A 16,769-nucleotide genomic window follows, 5' to 3' on the forward strand; every position below is an offset into this window, starting at 1 on the left:
AGACTACAGCCACACCAAGCTAGCACTCCCTCTGGCACTCCAAAGATGCTGAATGCAGTTGTGTTGTACCACACCTACAGCTCTGATTACAGCAGAAAATGTTTACCTTATTTGTGATTATTATTTGTTTATTCTCCAAAATAAACTTGCATATAGCTCTTGACGTTGGGGAACATATATAAGCTATCCCCACCCCACCCCGACAATTACTGTAGCTGATTGTACTCTTAGCAGATCCTGTCTTTTAGGGGGAAGAGGGTTGCAAATAGTGTGATTGGATGAGGGAGAAGCTCTTTAAACTGTGTTAGCTCTCAAATGTCTTGTGACTGAATAATGGCCATTCTTTTCCTTCTCCAGCAACCAGCTCCAGTACCTAATCTGCTCTGTACGGTCTCTTGTTCGTATTTACTTGTAAAGAAATAGAAGTGATTATTTGTACTGCTAGGCGATGTGCATAAAAATAGCTCACAGAAAATGAGTCAGGAAAACAAGAACAATTAACATCATAAAGCCAACACAGCCGTAAAACGACTGATGAAGCAAAAAAGAGTTCAGCAAGGATCTCAGTTGAATGCAGCTTGTAGTAGTTGTGAGCTGTTCATCTGAGCCACCAAAAGAGACTTCACCAAAGATCTCGGTGATCAGGCTAGAATATCAGGGTTACGGATATTGCAAATTAACATAGGAACCTTGACCCTGTCCTAGTAATGGGGGCAGCCAGTGAAAACAAATATTTAAGCGCCAGGTATGTGCTGACAGTAGCTTAACTTTTAACAGTCTAGCCACAGTATTTTGTACCAGTTGGAGCTCCTGGGCTGGGCACATAAGAGCATATTGCAATAGTAAAAGTCGAGGTTATCAATGTATAAATCATCGTAGCTAGGTTATCCGTGTCCAAGAAGGGCTGTGATTGGAACACTAACCATAGCAGGTAAAAGGCATTCCTAGCCACTAAACCTCAGCAGCAAAGATGGATGCAGGAACGCCCCCAACCTATGCACCTGTTCTGACCAAAGGAGAGTAAATCCATCCTGGACAGGCAGGTGGCCAATCCATCTCCTAGAACTGGAACTACCCTGGGTTTAAGCTTGGCTTATTACCCATCCATTCCACAAATGCTTCTGGACAGCATTCCAGACTAGGCTCTGCCTTTCCTGACTCATGATATGAAGAAATCTAGAGCCTGGGTATCATCAACATAAGACATTTTGCCCCAAGCTGTGAATAACTGCTCCTAACACAGCTATTAAACAGTGTTGGCAACATAATTGTGTTCTGCAGCACACCAAAGTACAAGGACCATGGGGCCAAGACACAATCCCTCAGTGCTCTTTTCTGGCCACGCTCTTCAGGTGGTGGGCAGACAGTTCTCTTTATAAGACTTTCTTCTCACACTGTAAAAATGGATTTTTCTTACTGCTGTAAGAATTTTTTATACCTATTGAATGAAGTTTTTTGAGATTAACTCAGGGTATTTTAATATACTATACCAAAATTGTATTTTTCGTGGTGTGGTGTGTCTACCCTAAATGAATAACAAATACCAGTAATCCTCTTTGGTGATGTAATATACAGACATAATTATTCTCAGTATGTGCCTCTCATAGACCCAGAAGCCTATTATACCTTTAAAAAGTGTGATGGCAGCATCACCTTAACTTACAAGTGCTCTTCAAATCTATTGTAAACTATTTGTGGCAGTTCTTGGTTACCTGCATTGTAGCATTATCCAGCTCACAGTTACACATGGAAATGGAGCAGGATTTCAGTTCCTGGCTCAGTCTATACACCTTTCATGTAGTTTGGGTAACTGCTGTATGTGAACTCTGCATACATTTATGTCTGTAAGTTGCACAAATAACTTACCTTACAGCAGCTCCCCACTGCCAAATATGATGAGATGGAAGGAGCAGAATCAGGAAGCACATTCCTGCTTTCTGCCCTTTTGGAATTGTAATCACATAAGACAGCTGAATAGGGCTTATGTAAACCCCTTTGGCAGTAAGTTCCAGGCACCAGAAAACCATGCTTCTAGGCAAACAGCTTTCAATAACTTTCACATAAGCTCCCCTCAACCTAATATTTTTTACCCCTGGCTAAACTTCTAGAAACCCGCATTCCAAAAAGAGATTGTCTGCTCGCAGCTGATGTTTGCTAAACATATTGCACTAAAACACCTGAGAGCTATGCTTTCGCACAGTGTTTTAATCCGAATGATACATGACTTGGGATCTGAAGTTTAGAAGAGAGTTCCAGGTGGATCCTGCAAACTACAAGAAATTATTATAGGAATCCATATGGCTAAGAATAGATGTATGAAGCAGGGCTAAAACTGGGCAACCCACTTCCCAATTCAGTAACTTGTCTTATATAAGAGGATGCATATTAGTGCTTTGGATCTGTATTCCAATATCAGAACAACAAACACGTCTTCAGAGGCCAGTAATACTAAACTTTTCCTATACTTACAAGCAAGAAAAAAATACAGTATAAAACACAGCCTCTTGACTCCACACACAGCAGCTCATTTGTTCCTAGCAATACCCCCTGAAATAAGAGCTGTATTTTACACTTTGGAGTAGCTTGTGCTGATCCAGAAAGACGTGATTATGTATACATGTGTTTTATCGTGTGCTCTGTTGCCTTCCACTTGTACTCAGACCACAACACATTAGCCAAGTTGCTTGTTTTGAACTACTCCCTAAATTGGTGTACCAAAACATTTCACATGCAAACAAAGGAGGATCGCTGCAGAGTAAAAACCATGCCTTGTTAGTTTTGCCCCCACCTTAGCCCTAACAGTTCTAAATAATTTTAAAAAGGGCTTTTTGTATCCTATCCACCAAAAAGTTATTTTGGCATTTTAAGAAACAAAATCACGCACTGAATTTATTTACAAATTTCTAAACAAAAAGATAGGTAGAACCTTGGCACAACTGCTTAACTATGGTACACTGTTTACATTAGAATGGGGGGGGGGGGGGTATAAAGAACACCAGACTTCCATGACAGAATAACAAATAATTGGGTAAACAAGTTTTGAAGATGTGAGATGTATTCTCACCCTTAAATAATCATCGCCAAAAATAAAGATAGCCCACGTCAGCTTTATTTCTAGGGCACAGGCAAGTCTCTAGTATGCAACAGCTCTGGTAAGCACCAAATTTTTATATCCACAAGTATCTTGAAAAGTAGTTCAGCAGCAAATTCAACTATTTCTGCCTCTGCTGCTGGATCGTTTTCTACCTCGACTTCTCGACCGAGAGGAACTTCTGCTCCGGCTACGTGTTGGGCTCCTATTGCGGCTCCGGCCTCGCCTCTTCTTACTGCGTGACCGTCGCCTTCCACGACTTCGTGACCTCTCAGGAAATTGTCTTTTCTTACGTTTGTGATAACTCTTTTCCCTTTCAGAGTCTCCATTTCTTTTGCTGTAAGCGTGATCTGGACTTTGACTACTTCTTCTTCTTGACCTGCTATAATAGTTTTCATGATATCCCGCTCTATTTCTCCTTTCTGAATATTTACTTGCCTCTTTGGTCCATTCCGAGGTATTGTAAATATCTCTGTTGGCCTCCCAGAACTCATTGTTTGGATTTCTGAACACATGAAGAAAGTTGCAGTGCTTCCCTCTTGGACACTTTTGCCTTTCAAACAAACCTGAAAACCAATTTTGAAACTGATTATCAAAGTCTGAAGACAACCGTAATTATAACCTTTGAAAGCTAAACAGACTCAGTGGACACTTCTATGTTTATTTTTATCTGCACGATATTTCTTATCACAGATGTATGGGTGAAAGGGGTGGATCATGTCTCGTTTTAGTAACTGTAGGAAATCAATGTTGCATTTGAAGACACAGTTGGATTCTGTCCCCGTTGCAGATTTTAAGGTGGTGCAGGAGAGGAAGAGCAAATCCCGTTGGTGCAAGCAGAAGTCTGTTGCCTAAGCTGGAAGTCACAGCTAGATATTGCCCCTTATCTTGTTATCGCATGGACAAAAAGCAAGAGCTTTGGTAAAGGCAACTTGCCCAACAGAAAGGCAAGTTTGAATCAGAGTCATATATGATCTTGTTCACTTTTAGGTTTATTCTAGCAACTGCGATATCTGCTTCTGTCTAACCACACGGCAGTCAAGCGGAAGGCCCATCAACTTGTATCAGACAGCTCAGTGTGGTCCAGGCATCCCTACCAGAGGTATCGGTGAACCATATTCAGGGCGTGGAACCCAGCAGCTCTAGCAAATGCACTGACTCAGAAACAGCTGCTATTGCTGGGCCCTGGCATCATCTCTCATAGGTGCTATTCTTGTGTGGTGTATATATATGTACAAATCCCTGTTTCACAATTGTATTTTTGAATATAGGAAATACTTAATCCTGTGATGCCAAGGTGTAGCGTGGTGGGTTTGAATGCACATGATTTCTCCTGATGTACTCAAAGGTGTGGAAACTTATTTATTACTTAATGCAGAACAGGGTCTTTCAAATAAGATACTATCCAATGTGTCGATAGGGCCAACACCCTATCAGTTGCATTCACTTTAAAATTATAATTTATGTATAATTCAATAACATGAAAGACATTTAGGCTGAAAGATACTAGCTGTTAGAGCTGGAGGTTTTCACTGACTTACCGCAAATAGCTGTTTTCCACCTTGTTACTGGAGAAAATTCACATTGAAGCTGCCGACCTGCATACCATCGACCATTGAATAAAGCAAAAGCCTGCTGACATTCTTGTTCTCTTTAAAAATAAAAAAGTATTATTAGAACCTCATAAAAGCAATACAATTCAATCAAGTGATATTGCATCAACATGGAGAATTAGCCATCTTTCCTGGGAAAGAGCTTTACCAATATACCCACCCATACCACATAAGCCTTCCTTATGATTTCTCATTCAGTTTACCAACTACTAAATTTTAAATACTTACGTTTGGTACTGAACGTAAACATTTCCTCGAAGATGAGGTTCAAAGTTGCAGCTCACCTATATCAAAAGCAGGTAAAAACTTAAGGAAGTGAAGTTTCTTTGTATCCTTACACAGCTGCTTTAGTTGAGTGGTTTACAAGATACCTTATTTAATTATAGCACACAAAATGCACTCTCTTTCATGGTTTAGTGGCCTTTTTTCATGTATTAATAACAATCACAGGACAGACAGATTATCACCCATCCCATGACAGATATGGCTATCATAACATTGATATATGAACATCAAATCACATCATGGCAACAAGCTGATGATCTTTATCTCCACTGGAGTGGGTAAACAAAACACCCGAACTTCTGATTATTCCAAGTTGCACAACGAAACAAAACTGATAAGCATAATAATTCTTAATGGATTTGTAATCTAACTGTACCACTGAGGGCTAGGGAGGTGGGGGAGCAGAGAATATGGCATGTTGTTTTGTTGTTATGTCTTACTTGCTTTAGTTTCATTTTAAAAACCACACACAAGTGGAATCCCTATTATTGTAACTCAAGCTGAGCAAGCTGACTGGGTAACAAATGCATGGGAGGGGGGGCTATATTCAATTTGGAATGTAGGTAATATTTTCAAGTTCTAGGTATGTCAAATTCAAATGCTTGTCTTGTCACCATCAAGAACTGATACCTAGCCCTTCTGTCTAACCAACACACACTTAAGGTTTCAGCTAGATTTTTTATATAAATAACTGGCACACAGTGTGGCTAACCCACACTGCATTAGGCCCATCTTCCTGAAGAACAATGTGCTGTGTAAGTGAAATCCCTGAACTACGATTGCTATAAATATTTAACATTGTCTGTGATTCGGCAACTGCACATTCCAAAACAGCTCTCACATAACGCAAAGTAAGAAGTGTTACTTTTTCCTTGATTTAATTGGTTATACAGTCATGGGAAAAAGAAAAGTACACCCTCTTTGAAATCTGTGGTTTTACATACGGGGATATAATAACAACCATCTGTTCCTTAGCAGGTCTTAAGATTTGGAAAATGCAACCTCAGATGAATAACAACACATGACATATTACACCATGTCATGATTTATTTAACAACAATGAATCCAAAATGGAAAAGCCATGTGTGAAAAACTAAGGAATTAAGAGGGACTTGTTCTGACTCCACCCCCACTGAACACACAGAGTGTTTCATGGTAGAGATCCTGGTCTAACTGCTTCCTCCCCAATTTTTTACTCTCCACATCTGCATACGAAGGGAAATTAGGAATGTCTAGGATGATCTCCAAATGTGACAGCCCATTCACACAACAGTCATTCCACTAGCATAAGCCTTGTTCTGGTGTAGCACAAGAGTTACAATGAGTGCCTTGTGCTTGCAAAAGCTGTTGTGAGACCCCAAGCACAACCACTATGATACTTGGTGATACCTCAAGCTTGCGGGCTACCACTTGCCCAACATCAGCTCTCAAATTTCTTGCACTGACATTACACTGGATCTCAGCCCGCAATTACTTAAGGGAATAGCAAAACAGTATTCTGCGTTTTACCTTGAACTGAATAACCTTTCCCACATTCCTGAATTCAGGAAGTACATCTTCATAGAAATCTAGGAACTGTTGGTGCATTTCTTCCTCACTGTACTCCAGGCTTGCATCTGTGTCATAGTCATCTCTTTTACACTGCTCCATCCCAAAAGTAAAAAACATACCCCTAATAAGGAGTGTCTGACTAGAGGTTGGATGGTTATGTCTCCGTGAACATCTTAAATAGAAAGAAAGAAAGAAAGAAAGAAAGAAAGAAAGAAAGAACTTATTCCAGCTGCTTAAGCTGCAACCATATATTATGCACTTTAGCATAAATACTTAGTCCCTCATATGCATAGGCAATCCGATAAAAAGTTCTCAAGGCACCTTATAAGGTTTGATTTCAAAAACTTAGGTTAGTATAGACTGAGCATGGGGAGCATTCAGCCCATGGCCGAATTACGATCCGTTATGTACCATACAAACAGTTCTATAAAAGAAGTGCATAAAAACGGAAATAATGCATTGTATTCTTGCCCAATTCTATTTCATAACGTGCAACTTGTAGACTCTTGACCCAAGCAATCTGTCTGAAAAAGTTGGGGAAGCAAAGAATTCAGTATAAAGCTGGATGCATTGTAGACAAATTCACCGAAACTAGCTTGCAGTTTTGTTTGATGTCTCAGTTGTGACTTGTGAAAGTAACATTCCCCCCAGGTCTAGCTAGCTAGCATGGGGACAAGCATTTGGGCTTTCTGGAGTCACCATTTCTGCCGGAGGCGTACTTTGGTGTGAATTACCTAGGTGGATAGATCTCTCTTTTGCCAAAAACTCTATTCATCTGGCCCTGAACGCAGATTCTCAATTTCAGAATCTAGGTTGCATTTGCAATGAAGCTAAAAACACAAGCACCAACATAGATTTTAGTTCTCCAACAGCTATAATTAACTTCAGACTTTGAAGAGGCTCAATTCTGTCCCATCCATCATTTTTTCCTTTAGCTATGCTGGTCCTTCTTTCCTAATTTTTATGGGCTTAATATGCAGTGAGGGAAATTAAAAACTAGAGCTTTAATACAAGCAGCAGTAGCAGTTATTTAGATCTTTCATTTAAAATGGAACAGTTCAAGAAACAGCGACTTAGATCCTATATTTTCCCCTCCATGAATGGAAGGTGTTTCCATTCACAGGCTTTTGAACACGAAAAAGCAGAAATCTCTTTCCTATCACTGTGTGAAAATGAGAGCTAAACTGAAGTATTGAAACAGTAATGCACCTGTAGATTTCCAGCAAAATAAAATGCAAGTCATATTTTTAAAAGGCCCATATAGAACTGAATTACCTGTCTCCAAATTTGCAAGCTCCAGTTTTAATATAGAACGGGCAATTGGCACAATCTTTCTCACGTCCCATATTCTCTGGGGGCTCTGGATTATGCCAGGTGGTTCCATTTTCTACCTGGATTTTTTTTTATAGAAAACAAGAACATTCTATATGTTAACAAACTGAATACCGGTCATGAATAAATTCAATTTATCTATGAAAAGAGGAGTGATTATAATTGCAAGATTGTGGGGAGAAACAATCTTAGCACTGAAATAGAACAGTTTAGGGAAATACTAAAGTCTGCTTTAAATATTGAAATCTAGACCAAAGAAAAGACTGGAGAGGTTTAACCCACTTTAACTTACAAGTGTGAAACTTTGCATACTTGTACACTGAATATACTGAACAATTTCTGTTAGGCATCCCAGTAAGCTTCAACAGGCCTTGTACAGCCCACTAAATTCAACAGGACTTGCTCCCAGGAAAATGAGCATAGAATTGTAGCCCAACTGCAAGTGCTGTTGAGAGTATGCAGAGTGCTAAAATACTTCTGGGCACTGCACTTATGCACTGCAGAAGGCAACTCTCTTTCCAAAGAGAATAACACCTTTTCTGTACCATTAGAACCTGTACAATCCCTCTCCTCTGACCTTCAGAGAGACTTTAAAGCACAGGAATCTAATTCAGTCACACCAGCAAATTTATGAGCATCTTCATGGTCCATCAGCTCTTAAAAATTATATATCAGGAGCGCATTAAATCTCTGAATGACTGATAACGAACAGCTCCGTGTTGATTTTGAGCACATATTCTTAAGAAAATAGAAAGCATCCTTTTTGGACCAGGATGAGGTCCACACAGTCTAGTTCTTCTTGGCAAAATTCATAGCAAGCTGCAGGGCAAGCCTGAGTCAGGAATGGCATAATCTGTTAAAGAGAGACGTATGGCGCGATCCAAGCTAATTACATAACCCATATGAAAGAACAAGCTGCCATTGTTCTCCAGAAAGAAGAGCAGCTCAGTGATTTTCAAAAGCTCTAAACATACCTGACTTTCAGCCTGGTCCAACATCTTCTGCACAGCTTCCTATAAATGGTGCAAACATAGGACTAGTGAAAACCCTGAATGGAGACATCATCTGGTTTCTTCAGTCAAGACCATAATATTCAGGTTTTATATTATGTTCTGTTAGTTTTGTCAAATGAAACTGGAAAAAGCTTCCATGTTACTAAGAATGCCCAAAGAAAAATGTAGAAAACATTCTAGTTACATTTAAATAATTCCCCCCATTATTTGACACAATCCCAAAATTTTGACACAAAGAGCTTAAAGAGCAAACAGAACTGAAGGTTAAAATATATTACCATATTGTTACAATTTTCAAGTATCTGCAAGTCAAATAAAGACAGCAGCCCAGTCCTGCAAGTGATTTAGCATAGGCATACATCTTTTGAAGACTTTTCTCAACTTCTATTTGAGTTAAGTGGCCCAAATTCACCATCCAATTCTTATCGCATGGAATTTTCTCCTGAAGGATTTGATGCCAAAAACTCTGCTGGTTTTGAAACAGTTTACTCAGTGATGTCCAGAAGGTCAAACACACCCAGGTCCACCTGCTGCCACCAATGCAGTGGTGTCTTTGAGAGGGACAGAGTCCCTATCATATCTGTGTAACCAGAGTTCAGTGTCCCAGTATGTATTCAAGCTGGGTACCAGCATACTGAAACTGGGTACCAGTGTACTGAAAGTTCAGCCTGCAAAAAGGAAGCTTCCAATAGAGTAAGGAGAATTATTAAACAGCTTTGGGTTTTCTATTGGACTACCAGAAAGGAGTGCCTTAGGAACCCAGTCACCTAAGTTTAGCAATAATATCTTTGCCCTGACATACACACACTTGTTTTGGCTTAATTGTCAACTTGCACTGATTTCCAGTGTACATCTTCCCCCTTGGTTTCTCAATGTCTAGATGCTGTAATGGGCTGGATATGGGCCAATGAACTGAAGCTGAATTCTGACAAGGAGGCGGCACAATGTTTTCTGAACACTGGCAGAGGAAGAGGAGTGCAGGGGGAGCGCCCAGACCCCGGCAGCGCGATCCTGGCAGGGTGCCATTATGGTCATCCCCCCACGCGCTGGGCACCCCCCGCAGGCGGCGTGCCCCACCCCAGGACATACGCCTGCCCCGCCCCCGCCTGCTCTCTGCCCCCCCCCCCCGGTGCCGGAGCATGAAGCTCCGCCACTGTTTGAGTTCACAAATTTGGTAGGTGACCTGTTCTGGATGGAGTTGCATTCCCTCTGAAAGATCAGGATCACTGACAGGATGTACTCCTGGATTCTACCTTGTCTGGAAGGTAGACAAGGTAGAATCCAGGAGTACACCCTGTCCCATTTAAACTACTGAAACACATTCAACTTGGTGCAGCCCTGAAAGGTGGTTCAGAAGATATAGCTAGTGCAAAATGCAGCCACCAGAGACTTGTTGGGTATGCTGCTTAGGGGCCATATAATATCAATTGAAGATCTGCATTGCCTGCCAATTAACTGCCAAACCCAATTCAAGGTTCCAGTCTTGCTGCAGAAAGCCCTAAACAGCTTGGGACCCGGTTATCTAAGGCAGCACTTTTCCCCATATCAAAGAAAGTTTGGAGGCTGAGGAATCAGTAAATGAACATCTTTAGAAATAGCATCCCAGCTACAGAACATGCTCCTAGAAATTTGGCTGGTGGCAACATTGTTTAGCTACAGGCACCAGCTGAACACGTGTCCTTTTTGTCAGGTTTTCAATGTAGAGGAACACCTAGATTTTAAAGGAACTGATGGAAGGTTTCTAGTTCATGGTAAATTTGTCATTTATGTAGTGACATAAAATGACAGGGGTCTTAGGATGAAGAGTGGGATACATAGGTTTTGAAAATCAAATAAAATTATTACTTCCATCAAAGCTAAAAGTGGCAATTTCCCTCAACATCATACTTTTGCTGAAGTAGTAAGGAATGGACAGCTTCCCACAATTTCATCTACTTTCAAAAGATACTAGGAGGAGTACTCAGTCAAGGTTGCTATCTATACATTACACAAACTGCTGGTCAACTAAAACCGTCTCATAATCTCATTTGATCGTGTTCTGGACCAGTTAAATCCTAACATAATAAGAGGCAAATCATGGGCCTGAATAGCTCCGTTGGTTAGAGCAAGGTGCTGATAATGCCAGGGTTGCAGGTTTGATCCCTATGTGGGGCAGCTGAATATTCTTGCATTGCAGGGGGTTGGACTAGATGATCCTCAGGGTGCCTTCAAACTCTACAATTCCATGATTAAGATCACCATTTGCTCTCTATATGCTGAGCAAGGCATTCAACAAATTAACCTACAAGAAGCCGAAAGCATTCTATTATGTTCCTTCCCACACCCAGCAAGCTATAGAAAAAGATACATCTTGATGAATGAGTCAGGTAAAGATGAGCTGTAACATCTTTGAGTGGAAAAAATGGTTAAGGAATCGCAGCAGTAAAATTACTTGTGAAGTTACGCAAGTTGTAAAAAGAAGTTAGTATACGTATACTTGCTACAGTTTCTTAGAGATTACACTACAGTTAAACATAAGAATTCATAGCTTGTGCCCAGAACCTCCCAACAATAATTCTGTGTGAGGACTGACCCAATAGTCACAAGAAACCCTTCCCGCTGCCAGTTGCAGAACTGCAGGGAAGGATAGCCTGGCGGCAGCTTCCAACAAATATATGAATAGCTGCTGAGAGTTTTGTGTCCCTTCTCCCTCATGAAGTGTAATCACAATTGCCAGCCGCAGTGAAGCAGGCTGCCAAAGGGCACAAAATATTTGGGAGCATTCATGGAACATTTCAGGGGAGATTCTATTTTGTCATTCTGTTTCCTGTGCCTTTTAAAAACAATGAAAAATAACAAGCATTTGACCGGAGCCTTAGGAATAAGGCAAGATACTGCAGCGATAATATTAGCAACTTATATGCTGCCCTGAATAACGAAAGGTGCATCTACTTTTATAATGCTTTCTTATACATGTCTACTCGGAAGTAAATCTTTTTGAATTCAATGGGGTTTACTCCCAGTAAGCAGGTATAGCATTGCAGCCTCACTTATTCATAGAATGTTCCATTTACAACGTTATGCAGAAGCACAGAAAGAAAAACTTTTCAACCCTCGTGTCCCAACACTATGTCATTTTGTACTTTTTTTTTAGTCCTATTATTACTGTAAGAGGATATGCACTGTGTTTTATCCTCCTAGAGCAGGAATCACCTCTCTCTCTCTCTTCACTTGTTTTTTCCGGTCCTCCTCCTCTTGTTCTTTCCTTTGCTGTTCCTCCCATTCTTCTTTTATTCTTTGCTTTAAAAAACAAACAGAGACTGGCATTATGCTAAATATCTCCATGAAGGCTGAACAAATAAAATAATTTTAGTTGCTATTTGCTTTAACCAATAAGTGATAAATGTAAACTAATTTGCCACTTACTTTTTTTGAGATACTGAAAAAAGCAACATAGGTCATTAGGTGTGTGTAAACTTCTTCCCGCCCCCCTTCATTGCAGATTACAGTTAACACAGAACTGAACGAGCCTTAAAAGTCCAACTTTGCCCTCATAATTTAAAATCAGCCTCCCAACCATTGATGAAAACTTTCCCAGAAATAAGCCAACCTTAACTACTATACTTTAGTGCTGTGTTTTCCTAAATTAGTCCAAGGTAAAATGAAGGTTTGAAATCTAACACTGTCCATCTGCCAGTGGAAAAGTCACCTCCGACAGAATTGGTTCTCATTCCCCCCCTGCGGTTCCCCCAGCAACCCTGCTCCAGCTGGTTGCAGGGTTTTCCAGAGCAGAGACAGATGGAGGTGTGGGTGGCTGGAGAGAGAAGTCCTCTTACACAACCATTGCTTTTTGGTGTTTTGTTTTGTTTTAATAATGACCTCAGTAACTATTTTTATGTTTAGAATGTCTGCTCCAAAAGGGTAGTCAAAGCATATACTGCACCTCTTCCTCTTCTTGACGTTTTCTTGCTGCCTCTTCTTTTGCTTTCCTGATCTTAAAAGCTTCTTGTGCCCTTTCTTCTCGCAGCAACCACTCCTCATGAAGCCTCTGCCTGCAAATAGAATCCGATGAATGCTGGGTTATCACTGAATATCATCAAACTTACTATGTTTTTATTTCTTAAAAAAAAAAAAATCTGCCTTTCTATTTAAAATAGTAATATTCAAATTAAGTACTGTTAAAATAGCAAAAGCACGGCAGTAAAGTAACAGCAGCATGACTAAACCATATAAGCTAATTACTAATAAGAGTGTGGGCACCCAGGGGGAAACATAGCCTGGTGTCTAAAAGGTAATAATGATGATGTCAGACTAAGCAACCTGGGAATAGAATTCCAGGGATCTCTCTTGTGTAGTTGCTCAGCTAATCTTCAAAGACGGACATCTAAAGAAAGGCCTCAGAAGAGCTAGGCGGCACAGGCTCCAATTCATACAGTGCTAACTTATACATGTTTACTTGGCATTTAAAGCACTATGTTAAATGGAAATTACCCCTGGATAGCTATGCATAGGGTTGCAGCCTCAAGACTATTTAGCAGAGTAATTCCTCAAACTTTGGGACCATGGCCTAAAACAGGCAATTAAACACTGCAACTTTACACTTCACTTGCACAACAGCAGTGGGCTGGAAGGGGAGGGCGGAATTGGCAAAGGTCACCCCACCTCTGCCAAAAAGAAGGTGGAAGTGAAGTCTGGTTCCAACCCACCACCTTTGCATTTGGTCTGTTGAGCTAGCTAAGCAATGTTAACATAGCATAGGGGCATCCTCTTGTTCCATCACATTTCATTGCATATCAGCCACTGGAACTTTATTCTAAGTAAATATGCATAGAGTAGAGCTGCCAATTATATATAATTTTAATTTACCTTTCATCTTCGAGTTGTTTTTCTTCATCATCTAGGTCGTCATCTTCTAGCTTTTCAGAAATCTGTTCATCTTTCTCTCCTTTTTCTGAAGAGAAAAAAAGTATACCTCTTTTAAAATATATAATATAGATAGCTTACCCTTGCCATGAGGCAAACCACTGCATTCTACACAATCTAAGGTCCAAGACAGTCACCAGTGCATGCATAGAGCCTATGTTCTCAATATTGCCACAGTCATGAATTGCAATTCCCTACCTATGATCAGATGAAGAAGCTGCAACCTTGTTGACAAGTAATGAAATACAATTACCTATTATTTTCAATCTAAAACAACATTTTAAACACTTTTGAATACCAATGACAACCATCTTCTGAGAGCTGAAATTTAGCTTATATTTCACAAGTAATCTGTGCTGTTCATCAACTTAGCTTTTACCTGAATCTCTCAGTCTTGCTAGTGCTTGTCTCTTTTTCTTCCGTTTCTCTTTCTTCAAAAGGGCTCTGTACTTTTTGTGGCTGAAAATGGAAAAAAGATTCTTCTTTGTTTTTGTAGTAATTGGCCAGCTAACAGTCAACTAGGATTTCTCAAGTGTTGAGCATACAAACATTTATAACAATGTTTTCTTATTGGATTAAAACAACAAACAAATGTTATTTTTTCTGATAGTATTGCCATGGAATTCTACTCAATATGATCCAGAGCAGAACTCCGATGTATAGTTAGCCAAGTAAAAACTTAAAACACGTTGCAGGATTCCCCAAAAATAGACCAGAGACAATTATTTCATCTAGCAAAGCTTTACTGCTACTGAAGGCAAATGAGCATAATGGTCACAAATCCAATACATTCAGGATTGAACGTAGTCCATAAGAAATCCAGTTGCAGCAGACTTAACTTAAACTTAGATTAACTTATAAGTCTAAACCTTAACACCAAGCATACTATGTACAGAACACCACACCAGAAGGAAAAGAGATAGAGAAAGTGAAAACCAGGCTCCTTCTGGCCTATTTTTGTAGTCATCACAATCTTGACAGAAGAGATAAGAATTTAAGCCAGCTGTACTCAGCTTTTCTGAAGGAATAACCTAAACATCACAAACCACCTGCTTTTTTCTTTCACACAGAGAAGCCCCCAGAACCCTCTTGAATTAATTAGAATAGGAAAGATCTCTACACATCAGATCAATACTTTCTGCACTAAGAAATGCAAACTGAAAAGTATATCACAACAAACCCCGTGGGACTTTGGTGAAGACATGTGTAAGATTGCCCTGTAAACTGGTTCTTTTATGGCAAAATCCTACGCATATTTATTCAAAGTTCAAAGGCTGCTGGGATTGCAGCCATTAATGTTAAAGTTGAATTGTAAACACTTAAATTTACTTGTTTTAATATTTTGCTACAAAACATTTTTTGGAAAAAAAGAAAGAAAGAATGCAAGCTTATTATTCCAACCAAGAAATAGAGGAAAATACAAAACAAATAAAAAGCAAAAGATAGAAAAACTGGTCACAGATTGTCAGTTCTATACAATTTCTAGTTCAAAATGTATACAAAATATCCAGTCTAAGAAATGTTTCAACAGCAGTTCCCCAACCAACTATAGAAGTACAATGTCTTTGTTTTGAAATGTACCAAACTTCCCAGTGCCAATCCTTAAGAAGACATTACTGTACTGTACTCCTTTAACACTTCTTTCCTGTTGAGTTTGCAACAGTTGGCATAGCCTCAGGTGTCTTTTTAACTGCATACCAAAGGCCTAAAGGCATCCACATAAAAGGGGCAATTATTTTTCTCACTTTCTTGTATCGGATCAGTTACGCTTTCTCTATAAAGGCATAACGATTTTGCAATTTCACTAAGCATTAAGGGTTTTGCGTTCGCTTCAAGCCCCAGCGATGCTTCAAAGCTCACCACTTACCTATACGTTCCCCGCGGCGCGCCCCCCCCCTTCCTTCGCACCACAACAAATGACATCTGCCTGCCTCATGGCTTTCCCCCAGGCACACTTTAATCCCACCCATTCGGAGCTAAGCAGCACCTGAGGCACGCGCAGCATGTCAGGCTTCCCAGCGGCTCCTGCAGAAACCTTCCCGCCCTTATGAAGCCCAGCTCAACCTTCCACTACCAGAGGCAGGAGCAGCCCAGCTTATGCTTGGGTCGGGGGGTGGGGGGTGGCGAGCTGCCTCATCACCGAAAGCGCCACGTGTGGGGACCGGGAGCTGAGGCGAGCGGATGAGCGAGCGAGCGAGCACCACCTCCGGTTCCCCTCCGTGCGGGAAGCTCCCCATAAGGGGGAGCAGACCCTTCCGCAGAGCCCTCCTTACCTCACTTTCGCCGGCCCTTCTTCCGCCACCAACGGCGGAGACACGGGCGCCGCCATGTTCCACAGTTTCTAAGGCAGTCACGTGACGGGGAACCGCCGGACGTGACGTCAGCTGACTTCCAGGTTTGATGCCGGAGCTGAATGGTCTGAGGCTAAGAAACGTAGAAAGCGTCGGATTCTACAGCGCCTCCTTTACAGTCGCTTCCTGCCGCTCTGGGGTTGGAACGGGCTTCCTGCACTCACTTCCAGTGCACAATGCAAAAGCGGGGTTTGAATTAGAGAGGCAAGGCATAGGGAAGTGGACTATCTCTTAAGTTTCTCGCTTGCAAACGCCTTTTTCTTTTTTACACTCTTCTCCCCGGGGTGGAACTAGAATTGTCTATATAGAAATCAGTGGGGGAATCCAAAACTTGAAGGCTGCAGACAGAAGCAAAGACAGGAGCCCTTAGTCCTACTCAGAATATCTCCTGTTGAGATAAAGAATTTAAGGTCGTGTCCTCTAATTTAAGGTGTAGTCTTCAGTAGTTGAATGCAGCCATGGGTGTAGCTGCCCCCCCAACCAATAAAAATAAATAAACATATGAGGTCCTGTCCCCCTAACAAAAGCCTGCCCCCCAACAAAAAACCTGGCGACACCCATGAATGCTGCCCTTTCAAGTCGCCCGTCCATGTGCATGGAAGCCTTTTGCATGCAGTTAAATGCAGGATTT

The 16,769-nt window shown here is 40.9% G+C and overlaps 2 protein-coding genes across 2 annotated transcripts in view; one reads left to right on the forward strand and one right to left on the reverse strand.

The window, feature by feature from the left end:
- The window catches only part of ACE2 (angiotensin converting enzyme 2), a 174,988-nt gene that overhangs the window by 112,071 nt on the left and 46,148 nt on the right, over positions 1 to 16,769 (forward strand). The gene's annotated exons all lie outside the window — the stretch shown is intronic.
- ZRSR2 (zinc finger CCCH-type, RNA binding motif and serine/arginine rich 2) lies at positions 3,088 to 16,209 on the reverse strand. The gene is made up of 11 exons (XM_083438969.1): positions 16,061 to 16,209; positions 14,167 to 14,246; positions 13,731 to 13,815; positions 12,808 to 12,916; positions 12,078 to 12,164; positions 8,847 to 8,885; positions 7,816 to 7,931; positions 6,499 to 6,712; positions 4,933 to 4,988; positions 4,633 to 4,742; positions 3,088 to 3,657 (listed from the first exon to the last, which is right to left on the reverse strand). Exons 1-11 carry the CDS (start codon positions 16,114 to 16,116, stop codon positions 3,209 to 3,211), a joined length of 1,401 nt encoding a protein of 466 aa, XP_083295095.1. The 5' UTR covers positions 16,117 to 16,209; the 3' UTR covers positions 3,088 to 3,208.

Source organism: Podarcis tiliguerta (assembly GCF_965153285.1).
Source record: "Podarcis tiliguerta genome assembly, chromosome: 4".
Taxonomy (NCBI): Eukaryota; Metazoa; Chordata; class Lepidosauria; order Squamata; family Lacertidae; genus Podarcis; species Podarcis tiliguerta.

Coding starts and splice junctions, on each gene's coding strand:
- ZRSR2 (XM_083438969.1), bottom strand. CDS start 16,116: ATGGCGGCGCCCGTGTCTCCGCCGTTGGTGGCGGAAGAAGGGCCGGCG. Junction 13,816..14,166: donor AGCAAGACTGAGAGATTCAG/GTAAAAGCTAAG, acceptor TTTTCTCTTCAG/AAAAAGGAGAGAAAGATGAA. Junction 4,989..6,498: donor GAAAGGTTATTCAGTTCAAG/GTAAAACGCAGA, acceptor CTTTTGATATAG/GTGAGCTGCAACTTTGAACC.